Below are 16375 nucleotides of genomic sequence, written 5' to 3' on the forward strand. Positions count from 1 at the left end.
ACGTTTGGAAATATGGGCGGAATATGTAGAGAATACCTGTTGTTACTTGTCAGGAAAAAGCATCACTAAGATAGTATGAACAACGATCTGCACTGCGACATACTGTTTGGTTGACAAATATTATAGACGGCCGTGATGACAGGCGACAAACAAGACATAATAACTCAAATTCTGTGGATAAGCGAATGAATGATACAATGTCAGAGTGAGTGAGTTTAGTTTTACGCCGCACTCAGCAATATTACAGCTACATGGCGGCGGTCTGTATATAATCGAGTCTGGACCAGACAATCCAGTGATCAACAACATGAGCATCGATCTGCGCAATTGGGAACCGATGACATGCGTCAACCAAGTCAGCGAGCCTGACCACCCGATCCCGTTTGTCGCCTCTTACGACAAGCTGAGTCACCTTTTATGGCAAGCATGGGTTGCTGAAGGCCTATGCTACCCCGGGACCTTCACGGGTCATACATTGTCAGACATAAGAGCTTTAAAGCTAATGAGTTGTTATTAAGTCATAGTCTCAGTTGTAGTTCACAAATAAATGAGTTGTGTCTTCATTGCACTTGTTTGTATTTGTTTATGTACAACAGCGAAACATCATTGAACTGTGTGAAAGAATAACTCTACTTGGACTTATTAAGTAGTTCAGTGACTGCATGTACACGTTAAGGTGACAAGGGACCGTTCATAATTTATAGCCTACCGTATGCGTGTGACGATGTGCATGCGTGCGTGCGTGTGTGTGTAAGGGAGATAAATTTTGGGAGCACCTTTAGAACCCAGCGCCACAACTTCTCGTGAGGACGTAAGGGCTAACCTAAACCCACAAAAGGTTTACGTAAAGGAGTATCATGACGTAGTTTAAAGTTAGTAGTGCTGTAATGTAAAGGTAGGCCCATGTTGTTGACATTTGAGTCTTATCTCAACATATTCATTTAAGCATAATTTATATACATTTATTATATATTTGCCGAAACAACTTTCTCAGTAATTTCTGGAAATCCTATATTTAGCAACGGTAAACCCATAATGAAACGGAAGGCCGCGTTTATGCGATTTTCTTGCTTTCTCGAAGACACGGTTCTGGAAACTGAGGAATTGGATTACAGGTTAAGCCCTCACATGTTGTATGCAGACACGAGGTAAGTAGTCATTGTTAGGCATGACACGTTCTTTAGGGTTTGTAGGATATATGTGGGATCATAGTGGCATGCGTGCTTCAAAACGAAGAAGGCATAAAATTCAACTCGGAACATGAGCTCTTCGCCACAACACAACAACGCCGAGAACATTCTACGGTGCAGATATAAACTCGCACAGCAAGGCGTACAAACTACAACTACAAGGCCAGAACCGGGAAGGAGGAACGTGTCTCTTCTTCGAAGTAAGTATGCTGTTGCTTACTACGAAGACAGTTATATTTGATAGCATATTACACAAAAACCCTTTCAAGACCGTTTAACGCTAGTTACGGTGAAATGCCATACTGGTTGATCTACAGCAGAATGCACATTTGACTAGTAAGACCCGCGAAGTGTGTTGTTTCTGGCTGATATTACTATTAGTAGCTGATCATATATTATCTTTCAGTTTAACCTGTTCATGCTCACAGATTCCACATCTGCTTAGATCTCTCTATTATGCTTTAAATGACAAATACTTTTAATTAGCTAACTGTGGTCGATTCTGTTCATCCAGGAAGTCGTACATGCACCTGGAATGTTCTGGAACGTTCTGGAACGATCAGTGGGCGTCATATCCAGCTAAAGAGAAACTAGGCCTTGATGTGTTTTCAAACAGTCATCCTAATTTCTTACTTGTAACTTCTAACTTGTACATCAACAAGTATATCAAAATGAAAAAGTGTTGATCCCTTAAGTTTTAGTTTTTTTCGTTTTCTCAGGTTAAAAAGCATCCGTTACTTTCCTTACGCATTTCAGTGGTTTTGTTAATCAGTCCTTACAGAAGGAGCGTCTACCACACTTATCTCATTGTTTTGCGAATGTTGGAATAAATATATATGCACACACACACAGACACAGATATGCACACACACACAGACACAGAAAGCAGGGTTTGCCTTCTGTAAAACCAGTTCCAGTGTGAATTTAATTTCTTCTCTTGGATGAGTTTAGATTTGATTGTGCTGTTTTGGACGGGTGTTTTAATATCACTCACCATGTTCTGTTTTAAGCTACAGTTTGTTTGGGCTCAAATGAGAAAATGATGAATGATGAAATAACTGAAAATATTCATAAGTGCACAAAACTTAACTAAGGCACATGATCATGAAACCTCTGTCTTGTCAGCAGGATCAGAAATCGGACGTTTGATGATCGATCATGGAAAAAGTTGTTTAAGAAACTGTCATATAACATTGCTTTATTTTCACTGTTCACACCAATGGATGACAGACAGCTGGTGGAACAGCTCTGGCATGCACCTCAGGTGCAACTCAGAACAGCCCCCAACTAGTTAGGAAATGGCCTGCACAGTTCTAACAGCCCTTTCTCATGCTTCGGTGAGAAGTGGGTGATGCTTAAATATGGAAAATATGTACTGCATACAGCGTATTGTGACATGTTCCTTTTACTTCCTGATATTACTGAATGGTTTCATGCTATTATTTGTTTGTTGTTTAACGCCACTTTATGCAATATCTCTCTGACCCAGGTGTGTCATGGCTGTCTGTAAATAATCAACTCTGGACTACACCATTCAGTGTTTGACATCACACGCACTGATCCACTTCTTTTTGGATACATGAGGTCATTGACCTCCTGAACCCTCAAGTGAACTCTTAAAACAAGCATGTGGCATTGGGGTAGCCCAATTATACGGGCGTCTGCTTGTCATGCCCTAGATCGATTCCTCACTTGGGGATGATGTGTAGAAACCCATTTTTGGTGTCCTTTTGCCAAGATATTGCTGGAATATTACTAAAAGTGGCATAACACACAACTTAATCACTCGCTAGAACAAGCATGGGTTGCTAAAGATTGATTCTAGCATGGATCACCACAAGGGTTTATTAGGATGTTTTTATGTTGCAGTGGTGTGCTACTGAAAATAGATTCACCCACAGGTCAGAACAAGCATGGGCATTGTAGATCAATGTCCGTGTATGGTACTTAAGATTAGCTGAGGACTTTGACAACTTTGTCAAATTGTGTTCCCTGTCTGGATCTGGTGACTGAATAAAGAACTAGATGTAGCGTAAGTTAAGGTAACAAGCATCCTGTTCAAGGTTTACGTGTTTTTACTTTCAGATGCCAGAACTTCAAGAAGTAGCGCAGGAACAATCTCAGGAAGCCCAGATGGATGAGAGCGAGGTTGAAACCTTTGCCTTCCAGGCAGAAATTGCCCAGTTGATGAGCTTGATCATCAACACTTTCTACTCCAACAAGGAAATTTTCTTGAGAGAACTGATTTCCAACTCCTCTGATGCTTTGGACAAGATTCGTTATGAATCTCTCACAGACCCATCCAAACTGGATGCCAACAAAGACCTGCAGATCCGAATTGTTCCCGATAAGGAGAACAAGACCCTCATCATCGAGGATAGCGGTATTGGTATGACCAAGGCTGATCTTGTCAACAACCTTGGTACCATTGCCAAGTCAGGAACAAAAGCTTTCATGGAGGCCCTGCAGGCAGGTGCTGACATCTCTATGATTGGACAGTTTGGCGTGGGTTTCTATTCTGCCTACCTTGTTGCAGAGAGGGTGGTTGTGGAGTCCAAACACAATGATGATGAACAATACATCTGGGAGTCATCAGCTGGAGGGTCTTTCACCATCAGAAGTTCAAATGGTAAATACAGTGTATTTGTTTTTGAGAATGTTTCAAATAAGATTAAAGACATTTTAATGCGATATTCAGTTGTTTGTGAAAAACAAATCTTTAGAAAGTGCGAATGCAAAACAGAGCAAACATTTTATGTTTAGTCCACAGGTTGCAACATGTTCTAAGTACTTATGAATATTAAACTTGACACATAGGAATTAATGTGTTCCCTAGAATGTTATGTATATGATTTAAGCCTATGTTCGTGATTGATCAGAATGATAATCAAGGCTTATTATTGCCAATAACATATTTTTGCTTTTGTTCAATTGCAGAAACCCCAGTTATCAGAGTTTTTAGTACTGTAATGCTAGTTTGCATTTGGCAACAAGTATTAGAAGCCCAGTATTATTACATACTCCTACGTTAAGTAATACCTTTTGTGGTCTTGTTTACTACATGTATCTCACCGAGGGTATTGAAATGACTTTATTTTGTCCTGTTATGTTAGATCCCACTCTCCCTCGTGGAACTCGAATCACCCTTTACATGAAGGAAGACCAGGCCGAATATCTGGAGGAACGTCGCATCAAGGAGACAGTGAAGAAACACTCCCAGTTCATTGGCTACCCCATCAAACTGATGGTTGAGAAGGAGAGGGACAAGGAGGTGTCTGATGACGAGGAAGATGAGAAGAAGGAAGATGAAGAGAAGAAAGATGAGGAAGAGGTGAGTTTCTGAAAGATTTGAACAAGTCCAGTAAATTCAGTTACAAGGTTTTGCAGAAGTGTCACACTAAGGCATGTTTATTGTACTTCCTACATCTATTCGTGTTTCAAAGGTTGAAGTTTCGTATGATTTCAGAATGAGGATAAACCCAAGGTAGAGGATCTTGATGAGGATGAGGATGAAGACAAAAGCAAAGATAAGAAAAAGAAGAAGAAGATCAAGGAGAAATACACAGAAGATGAAGAACTGAACAAAACCAAACCACTGTGGACCAGAAATGCAGATGATATCACCCAAGAAGAATATGCTGAATTCTACAAGTCCTTGACAAATGACTGGGAGGACCATCTTGCTGTCAAGGTATATATTTGATATGGAATTGCCAAAAAGTACATGTTTAGGGATGAAAATCTCATTTATTAACTTAACTAAGTTTCTTTGGGTGTAAAAGTAAAAATAACATGACATTGATTTGGATTATAGCAATGGTTTAAATGCTATGTTAGTGGAAGTGCCAGTGTCATTTTGAGGAATTAATAGTTCTCTCTTGTGATTTCAGCACTTCTCCGTGGAAGGCCAGCTGGAGTTCCGTGCTTTGTTGTTCCTGCCCAAGAGAGCTCCATTTGACATGTTTGAGAACAAAAAGAACAAGAATAACATCAAGCTGTATGTGAGACGTGTGTTTATCATGGACAATTGTGAAGACCTGATTCCAGAGTACTTGAACTTTGTGCGTGGTGTTGTAGACTCTGAGGATCTTCCCCTCAACATATCCAGAGAGATGTTGCAACAGAGCAAAATTCTGAAAGTTATCCGTAAGAATCTGGTGAAGAAATGCATGGAACTGTTTGAAGATATCACAGAAGACAAAGACAACTTCAAAAAATTCTATGAACAGTTCAGCAAAAAACTCAAGGTATGCATTGACACATGTAGGGAGTTTTCCTAAGATGCAGTGGGCAAAACCATTGTATTTAATTACCTTTCAATTGTATATGTTTTCTTTTTGTACAATCGCCAACTTGCAGTTAGAACATCCAGAGATGTTGTATATTTGTGTACTTGTTGAAATGACTTGTCATTTTTTCACTTATTTCAGCTTGGTATCCATGAAGACTCCACCAACAGAAAGAAGCTGTCGGAGCTGCTGAGATACTACACTTCCCAGTCAGGGGATGAGATGACATCCCTAAAAGACTACGTGTCTCGCATGAAGGAAAACCAGAAGAGCATTTATTACATCACAGGTAAATCAAAGATTCTTTTTCGTACTGGACTTCATTTCTAATTTCTTGTTTGGCTTAGCTGCCTCTGCATGTAGTACTTTTACTGACACCCTCTTCAACCCCACTAAATGGAAATAGCTGATGCGAATTTGAGTTCTTTCAAACATGCTCTGAAACTTTAAACTCTTTTAGGTGAAAGCAGGGACTCTGTTCAGAACTCGGCCTTTGTTGAGCGAGTGAAGAAGAGGGGATTTGAGGTGATCTACATGACAGACCCTATTGATGAGTACTGTGTTCAGCAATTGAAAGAGTATGATGGCAAGACTTTGGTGTGTGTCACCAAGGAAGGTCTGGAATTACCAGAGGACGAGGAAGAAAAGAAGAAACTGGAGGAGGCGAAGGCTCAGTTTGAAGGACTGTGCAAAGTCATGAAGGAGATCCTTAACAAGAAAGTAGAAAAGGTTAGTTACTTTTCTCTTGAGAGATTTCTTGAGAGATAATGTTTAGATGCTTACAGCTGGTGCACATTGGCCTAGAAAGAAATCTATGCATTTATAGCTCTGTAGAGTAAAGACTCTGAGGATTTAGTAGTAATAGATTCTGATATATTGAGAATTTTGTTTTCATTTAAATATATGAATATTTTTGTCTACTTCAGGTTGTGGTTTCCAATCGTCTGGTTACCTCCCCTTGCTGTATTGTCACAAGTCAGTATGGCTGGTCAGCCAACATGGAGAGAATCATGAAGGCCCAGGCCCTGAGAGACACCAGCACTATGGGCTACATGGCAGCTAAGAAACACTTGGAGATCAACCCAGACCATCCCATTGTGAAGACACTGAAGGAGAAGGCAGATGCTGACAAAAATGACAAGGCAGTGAAAGATTTGTGCATGCTTTTGTTTGAAACCTCCCTCCTTGCCTCTGGTTTCTCCCTGGAAGACCCAACATCACATGCCAACAGGATACACAGGATGATCAAGCTGGGTCTAGGTAAGCTCTTGAGTGCATTTGTATGGAGAGCAGGGGGGATATATATGTTTTGGAAAAATGTAACTTATTTGCCCGTTACAAAACTAGAATGATCTCAGAAGGCTAGTTTTTAAAATAAATGCATTTTTTTGACCCATAAGATTCTTTTTTGTTTGTGGAATGTTTTCTGTCATGTCCTGATGTGAAATGCAAGTGGAGTTGTTTTCATATTTGAATAAGTGAGTTATTGGTGAGAATTGCGGTCATGTGTCAGTGTCAGTGTTCACTTTTCTTGGCAATGTACTTAATATACTTATTCTTTTATGTCCAGGAATTGATGAAGATGATATCCCAGCAGAATCTGCAGCAGAATCTGGCACAGATGAGATGCCACCACTTGAAGGTGACGAAGATGATGCATCAAGGATGGAAGAAGTTGACTGAGCAACATTTCAGGAAGTCATTTTTTTATCAGAATCATTTCATGAACAGAAGTCAGTATTTTTAGCTGTTTTTGTTCTCATGTGTCAGCAGTAGAAATCAGTGAGTTTGCCATCATTATCTTTGTAATAATTATTGTTATTGTTTTTGTTTGAAATATAAACATTCTTAACTTATTTGATGCAAAGAAACCCCCAGTCTTGTATTTGTATGCCTTTGCTCTTAGAGCTACATCTTGCATTTAATGTTCCTTGCTGGAGGAGTGACTCTTTGATAGAATTACGAAAGTCTGATTTCATGCTTGTTAACTTCACTCATGTTTGCCTATTCTTAATTGATACGATCGATTGACAAGTTTGCCATTTCAGTTGCAGGACCAAGAGCTTGTGTGTGTAGCTTAGTGTGGTTGCTTTGAACATGATACGGTATAACATGCAATAGTTGCATTGTCAATCCTTTGTTACAAGTCTGTGATATTGTTTTAATGTCTGTGCTGTTTGTTACGTCTAGTGTACATTTATTTTTAAGGATCAAATGATACATCACTCCAGGGCTGTAAGTACCCAGTATATCTACAGTGCAGGTGCCCTCTTTCTCTAGTATTATATCATGAGTACCCGCTGTACTCAGTGCAACATCACAAGTACCAGATCTCGCCACGGATAGAACTCAATTAAGGAGAACCCACAATCCTCTCAACTACACATGTACCTACTCCTCTTAGAGGTGTGGCTCCTCTCCGCAGGCCTACAAACAAATACTCTATCCGAAGGCATTATCACAAGCACATTATCCTCATGCCTACTTGCAAGTACTTGCTTCCCAGGCCTACTGACATGTAAGGCCTAATCACATAATTCCCTCTCTCCAGGCCTGCACATGAGTACCCACTGTCCAGGGCCACTCTCATGTACACCACAACATTCCCACTCGCCACGTCTGCAACACAATTATGTGCCTCCTAGGACTTCAGGTACTCACATTTTCCCCCAGTGTCTCTATTACAACTGCTCACACCCCCACAGTCAGCAACATAATGTTCTACTTTAGTATAGGCAGAAGTAGGTCTTTATAGCATGTTACTGAGGCTCAACATGCCTGCATTACCAGTCTGTGTTAAGTGAATTATGTGGTCACTTGGCTTCTTTAATTTTCATGCAGATTCCATGTTCATGTATTGTACATATTGAGACACTTGTTCATGGTTCCATATTTTCATGTATTGTTCATGATCCCATATTTTCATATATTCTACTTCTAGGTACCTGGCAAGTTATTCTCAAAATGTTCGTAGCCTCACAAGCCCATTTTTAAAACATCGGCTACAATCACAGTTAAGAATTCTTAGGGCTATGAACATTTTGAGAATAAGGGCCAGGTTCATTTTTCTACTTGCATGTTTTCATCATGTATATTTCAAAATAACAAAATAAAAACTATTCAATGACATTTGGGGTTTAGTCATGATTTACCAAAGTGGGAAAATGTATCTTTCAAGAACCAAAGTAATTACAAGAAGTCAGCTTCACTCATTTATTGAGAACACAGTAAGCATGCCAGCACCAGGTGAGTGAGGTGACTGCAACAGTTTGCCTCCTGGAGGAATGACTACCACAGGTGAGAGGCCCTCACTTCCATCCCGAGACATTATCATAAATAATTACAGGTGAAACAATACAAAAAGGTCAAGATACAACATGTTGGCTGACTGAATACCTAGAGGAGGTTCGAATGGCAAAGGTAACTGTAGATACATTTGTAAACTTTATACACTCTTCACATTTAATTTTAGTGGTATGTCACTTACAGATGAGTGAATAGGGCCAATAAACAAGTGTCAGTTTGTAAGTGTATCATCATCTATTGATGAAATAGGACTTCATATCTTTGTATGAAACCTTGTGATGCGTGATGCACTGTTGTATTGTTTCACCTCCATACATAATACTGCTAGTTTCGGATAACACCTCCAGGGCATTACCTTTAATTGAACCATGATTTCAGACTAAGATTTACATAACTTCAGCATTGGACACACAAATCCAGTTTTGACAGCAACATGACACATATTGAGCATCTTAAACAATTTTTTAAAAAAACACATACACAATTACAGCAGATATGACACAATTTCAGCCAGAAACATTCTTGACTGAAACTTGGTGACAAACAAATCTGTTTATTATTATGAAAATTTGAATACTTATTTATACTGAACAGCAAAAGAAATGCAACTGTTTTTGTCAAGTTCTTAAATAAAAGAGATGAATGAGAAATTTTATATTATAAGAGTTCACCTTCTTTGAAACTAGCATTTCTTTTGCTGTCCTGTATATTAGTTATTTATAATTTAAAGACTTTGGAAAAAAGTACATGTGATTTGCTCTTTCTTAACAGGCTGGGACTGATTAAAACAATTTATAAGTTACCATTTGTACAGTTGTTCCTTGCCTTGGAGATGCAAGAAGAGGCAAACTGTACTGAAAAAACAAGCATTGTGAATGAGATTTACATGAAGAAAACTTGACTGAAATATAAAATGTTGAAGCACGACACTTTCCTGAACATTCAATAACTTTATACAGTGTTCTCACTCAAGTTTTGTTGACTTTACACATCTAGTATCACACATCTAGCATCATGGACTTAATGATTCTAATAGTGGGCTATGTTCCTAGGGTACACAAGTTCTAAATAACAAAAGGCACTAGAATATGTCTGGTATAATCAACTTACCAAAATTACCAAAACTAATTTCTGTATGTTTTGTGTGTTCAGAAGCTACATACCAAAATATACTGATTGTGTGTATTTGTTCTAACAAATTCACACAAGGGCATAGATCAATTCATTCAAGTAGCTGGTGTTTCAATTCAAATTTCAGAACAATCATCAACTACAATGTAACAGACATTTACAGCTGAGTATTCTTCTCCAGACTGATAATCAACTAATTATTTTTATCACAGAACAAAATACAGTGCAACAATCTACTTAATAATACAAACAAATATCTAAGCACACATGACATTCTGTCTTATAAGGCAATATTAGATGACATCTGTTGCATTCAGTTTCAATCAATATTGCTTAGATTAATAGCAAATAAAAAAAAATACTAGAAAATATAACATAAATTTACTAACATTTGGAAATTATGGTGTTCTCTAGAAACGACACGTCTTCCTTCAAAACATTAATGCGATGACTGATTTCCAAGTATGCTTGCATAGAAGGTGAGATTTGACATTGTGGTAGTCATTGATAACTGCAACATAATACACACCGTCTCCCCCTGTCATTTTTCAGCTGGGAAGGTCAGTTCTAGATTTCAGAAATACGTATTCAACAAAATGTTAAAAATCCTAAAATACATCTCTTATTATTTGACAATAAACAACTGAGGACAAGGTAATGGAAGTTAGAAATATATTAAGGTTACAATCTTATTTTACATTTCCAGTAAAAGTTAATGAAATGAAATCTGAGAATTAAGTTTTACTGAGTAAATAAAAGTAGACATAAAGAGGGAATAACATTTCACTGAACATCAGTTTATTAAAAAAAACGAATTAAAGCAGTTTCTATGTTTCATGTTCTGTAAGAAAGGTTGCCCAAACCCTGAACAAGCAAACAAATAATATGCAACAGATATTAAAATGTTCCTAGTGCTTTTTATGCAGTTTGAATACAAAATGGAAAAAGAAACAGATCACACATTAGTGTATTATTTCCTGATATTCATATTGGAATAAGTCTGCTTCCTGTCTATCATAACACATATCACTGAACATTTGAAAAGTCGGGACAATACTGTGAGGTAGGTGATCAACAATATCACAAGGTGTGCTCAATCAGTAAATGTGATAAAACTAGTCAGCCATGGAGTTACATCTTGTCATCTTGGTCAAAATATGTTTGCCTGGGGCATCCAAGGATTTTGAAACTGATGGAAAGCAGAGATGTAGGTGTGAGCCCAGTCACCATAGTTTCCAAAGCTTCATTTATCAACCAGCTATAGACAAAGACTGGGATTCTGCAGATAATAATATCTTGAAAAATGATCTTACCCTTAGAAAATGAGTGAAACAGGTCTTTTTTCACCTTAGCATTATTCAAGCAATATCAGATGGTGAGGGACACCAGGAATGAGTTTAACACATTGTGGGGAATTAAACTTGAATCTTCATCATGATGAACAAATGCCTTAACAACTAGGCTACCCCACCACGGCTACTCTTTGTTGGAACTGCCAATGTGAGTTTTAAATTCAAACTATTATTTAAGTAGTGGTTGAAATGAAACTGAACTCTAGTCAAAATCATGACAGTTTTGTATTTGGTCAGCCTTCTGTATCAAACAACTCATAGAAATCTATAAACAGGGAATCCAAAATTTGTCTGAGAGACCAAATACATATACTCATGGAAACAAATAAGGGAACACATGAAATTACAAGTGTTCCTTTAATTATTTCCAGTTTTTTACCCACAGTGCAATACATACCTTGTAAAGAAACCTGGAAGAGAATAAAGGCACACTGGTACTTTCATGTGTTCACTTATTTGTTTCCATGAGTATATATGTCTACCACAGAAAATGGATTAAAATGACTTGATTACGACATGTTACTATGCTTAATGAGACTTGTCATGTCATCTTGATGACAAATCGACTATAGAAATATAAAAGAATCAGGAGATGCTTAACTTTCTTCACTGGTACATTGCAAGTATAGACATTTGGCAAATCAACTTATCAATCACAAGTCGCAGTATATGTGTCACTATTTACATATTTTGGCATAAGATGCACATTGAATAAATAATCATATTCACCATTTATCACATGCATGATTTTTTTGAGAATGAAGATTTTATGGATATCAACTTCTTTATATGAGAACACAATGTTTCGAATCCATAAAATCTTCATTCTTATGTATTTCACTTCTAAATGCCCTTCTAAGACATGTTTTTTTTGGTTGCTTTCACCCAAGAAAATATTCTATGGCTGTTTTGGTATCACACATTGAACAAAGTATGGAAACATCCTTGAATATCCAGTGTAGCAGGTCTCTGTTCTGTTATCGTATACATCATGGAACCACTTGCTGGAAAGCATTGTATGGAAGTGTCTGACCAGCTGAATCTAACACCTCATCTCAATGCAAATTTGTTTTTGATCTACATATATAATGATGGCCTCAGAAAAATAAGCCCTGAACATATTCAAATCAGAAAACTATTAATGAAAGTTGTTTTCGGAACATATCTTTTCATGAGTGAAGAAGGTTGTATGCTACAACTTGTACAGCTACAACATTAATAATATGGATTCTTATGTTGCGCTCAGTTCCACACCAAAGTGTGCTCAAAGCACCAAAAGAGATAACACATTCTGGCTGTACCTGAGATGGCAGGTAAAGTCTAGCTGTGTGCTGGCAAGATTGTGTAATTTAATAGGCAGTTTTGTCATTTGTAGTAGACGCAAACCTTGACTGCTGAATAGGTCCTGGACTTATGTCCTAGCAGATTGGAGATGTCCTACCCTGGATAATTGTCAATATGGAGGTAAGTGCTTTAAGATGGTCTACCCTGTCATCACAGATTAGTAAAATATTTATGTGCAGATTTGGGCATTAGGTGTACATGTAAATAGTTTTGACACAATAGTGTTAGACCAGAATACATCGACCACCATATAAGTTCATCATCATGCATATCTTCAGCAAGTTAGCTAAAATTTTGCATTGCATCACCATTATTTCATGCATTTGCTGCAAGATCTATCCTTGGAAAAGTTTGCTCAAAACATTTTGTGATTTATTTTTTGATTTATCACACTTAATTTCATTTTCCTTAAAAGGCAATTCCACTTTCTCATTTGAGACTCAAATAGGTGATAAGATAGTAATTCATAATGATTTGATGAACATTTACACACACATTTTTGTTACAGTCAATACAAACTTGTCAGTCTGTCTGCACAGGTGAAACAGCTGTACAGTAATATCCTTTATGATGTGTATATGTCATATGAAATATCAATAAATCCACAGACAAGTTGTGGCTGTATAGTATTCAGGACCAGTTCAAAATGCAATTTTGGCGCTATGAATGTTGTCAATGTAAAAGTATTTAAAAGTAATGATAATTTTTCTTTTGGCCCTTAATATTATAGATACAGATTTGCTCATTTGTGACACTACTAGGGCTGCAACGATTCACCCACATCTTGATTCAATTCGATTTTTTATACTGGACCATCAGTTCGATAATTTTTTATTTGATTCGTCATACAAGTAAAACCATTACATTCATCAAACTTGCAGAGTCGACTTTTATAGAGTGAAATCCATTGTCAACTCGGCAATATCTACTTACAAAACAGTTCTCATTGGATAATTAGTTTGGCACAGACCAGTCACACTTTGATTTCAGCACTCGAAACTGCTTGAGTTGGAGTCAAAATTAGGTTATGGCTGTGTGGAAATAATTTACGTAGGTATTCAAATATCAAATAGAAATTGTGATAATGGTTGTTGAAAACTGAAACTAAAGAGTCAGATTAGCTTTTTGATGAATCAAACTGGGGCTGCATCCCCAGACACTTACTCTACAAAGATATACTAAAAGGTAGTGTAAATGTAACACAGACAGTCATTGTTCAGTTTATGTTGTTACTAACTCAAGAGAAGTCAAATATGATTCCATCTGAACATCACAACATTTCGAGAAATCTTGGTAACAGCAAGCAAATATGATGAAAAACTAACTATTATTTGGCAAGTTCAGTTTTGTTCAAAGATATTTATGTGAATTTTCATACATTTTCTTTTGACAGCACACCCTGCATGCTTACAGTCACACAATCAACTGACTGAAAACAACTGCATATAGAGAGAAGTGTAACTATGCCCTCACACCTGTAATAATTTGACAGACTTAAATATGCCTCTATTTGCGCAGCATAAAATGTTCGCTAAAATGAAGCTATTCTGTTGCTATGTATACAGTGGAAGTTGTCTAAACCGGCACTCAGAGGGACAGAAGTAATAATCCAGTTTAGACGATGTGCCGGATTGTAGAGCTGGTGATAAATGTACCACCCACAGATGAGACTGAGATTTTATGCCAGTGTTGACAACTTGCCGTACTGGACATATGCTGGTTTTGACAGCTTCTACTTTATTCATAAATCTCCTTCTTCTATATATTTTACAGGTGAAAAGTATCAGTGTTGGATCAAGGTATCACTTCATAAATCTCCTTCTTCTATATATTTTACAGGTGAAAAGTATCAGTGTTGGATCAAGCTATCACTTGATACAATCACTACAATACTGTGTTAACTCAATTGCAACACAATACAAATGCACATCACCGACAGCTTAAACACAGTGATAAATGAATTTTACAGACTAAAGCCATCACACTGTTTCAGACTTGTCATTGTGACCTATTATGTTCTGAATTACAGATACTGCTACGTTTTAAAAGCACTCTTTCATTGACCATACTGGCATCTCCATTACTGTCTTCTCACCATCAGTATTACCAAATATGATTCTTTTACAGTAAATCACTCATTATTGATGTCATAAAAATCTGTAAAATATAATTTCTGCATTGTAGAAATTTGTAAAATAAAGATTTGAGCATGATCTTATAAACACTTCAAATACTATATACAAAGGATACCATTTGGAGTGTGTCATGTATATAAAACATATTTAATAATAAGCATAAAGTGATAAAATGCAAATAAAATAAGTGTTTTCTCTGTTCAAATTCAAAATGGTTTTGAATCTGGAATAAAATTGACAAAATTACAACATGATAAGACTTTTTAGAAAGTTACAAAATTATAAATATATCAGTTTCTCCTTGACTTCATATGAGTGAGGGTTTTTACTGAAGGCTGAAAACAGTTTCTTAACTGTCCATATCAATATCAACTTTCTGAAAAAAATAGTTCTACAATATTAAATAAATGAATACTACAATCACATCAGGAAGGCTTTACAGTGAATTTTTGATTGTCAAGTATTTATCGCCATGACAACACCAGTATCATTGAAATGAACCATGCCTATAGCACTCTCTGTGTAATAAAATTAAAAACCAACCAAACACCATTATCTTAACTGACATGAATCAATTCAAAACAACAGTCTATGGCTATGACTTCCTTAAAATACATTGCAGTACTATATGAGCAACTGAATAGTGTCATGAAATATATAGACTATTTGTTAAAAATATAAAGTAAAATATAAATCTTTAATTTAGTTTGCATAAGTTAATTTCCAACAATTAAATATACTGATAAGTCATTCTTCACAGTCATTCAGTGCTATCTGTTCATGCACTTCTCATCTGTTAGTTTTGATTGATTTGTATTGTTGGTACAAGTGTTGAAAATAATGCACACACACATACACACACATATTTACAAAAAGAAGTGAACAACCTTTTTGGTGAGGACTGGCCATTAAAAAAACAACATTGCTACCCTTGAAAGATGCCACCACAGCACAGAACAAGCTATTATACAGAACAATCCTTCAGAACAGGATATATAGGTATGACATCACACTGCTAGGATATCAAACAGATATGACATCATACACGTCAGGATACCTACAGATCTGATATCATACTGATCAGGTTAACTACATGGCATCATACAGATCAGGATATCTGCAGGTATGACATCACACAGGTGAAGATAACTACATATATGACATCTTACAGGTCAGGATATCTGCAGGTATGACATCACACAGGTGAAGATAACTACATATATGACATCTTACAGGTCAGGATATCTGCAGGTATGACATCACACAGGTCAGGATATCGTTAGATATGACATATTACAGATCAGGATATCTGCAGGTATGACATCACACAGGCCGGGATATGTGCAGGTATGACATCACACAGGTTGGAATATCTACACGTATGGCATCTTACAGATCAGGATATCTGCAAGTATGACATCACATGGGTCAGGATATCTACAGGTATGACATCTTACAGATCAGGATATCTGCAGGTATGACATCACACAGGTCAGGATATCGACAGGTATGACATCTTACAGATCATGATATCTGCAGGTATGACATCACACGGGTCAGGATATCTACAGGTATGACATATTACAGATCAGGATATCTGCAGGTATGACATCACATGGGTCAGGATA

At 37.1% G+C, this 16375-nt stretch overlaps 1 protein-coding gene across 1 annotated transcript; it reads left to right on the forward strand.

Moving 5' to 3' along the window:
- The first annotated feature begins 780 nt into the window (after window positions 1–780).
- LOC137293399 (heat shock protein HSP 90-beta-like) lies at window positions 781–8608 on the forward strand. Its single transcript, XM_067823916.1, has 9 exons — window positions 781–1390; window positions 3276–3819; window positions 4304–4521; window positions 4657–4881; window positions 5081–5437; window positions 5621–5768; window positions 5940–6208; window positions 6406–6739; window positions 7050–8608. The coding sequence occupies exons 2-9, from the start codon at window positions 3276–3278 to the stop codon at window positions 7160–7162; spliced, it is 2208 nt and encodes a 735-aa protein (XP_067680017.1). The 5' UTR covers window positions 781–1390; the 3' UTR covers window positions 7163–8608.
- Window positions 8609–16375: the final 7767 nt, after the last annotated feature.

This window comes from Haliotis asinina, chromosome 8 (genome assembly GCF_037392515.1).
Source record: "Haliotis asinina isolate JCU_RB_2024 chromosome 8, JCU_Hal_asi_v2, whole genome shotgun sequence".
Taxonomy (NCBI): domain Eukaryota; kingdom Metazoa; phylum Mollusca; class Gastropoda; order Lepetellida; family Haliotidae; genus Haliotis; species Haliotis asinina.

Coding starts and splice junctions, on each gene's coding strand:
- LOC137293399 (XM_067823916.1), top strand. CDS start 3,276: ATGCCAGAACTTCAAGAAGTAGCGCAGGAACAATCTCAGGAAGCCCAG. Junction 4,882..5,080: donor AGGACCATCTTGCTGTCAAG/GTATATATTTGA, acceptor TTGTGATTTCAG/CACTTCTCCGTGGAAGGCCA. Junction 6,209..6,405: donor TTAACAAGAAAGTAGAAAAG/GTTAGTTACTTT, acceptor TGTCTACTTCAG/GTTGTGGTTTCCAATCGTCT.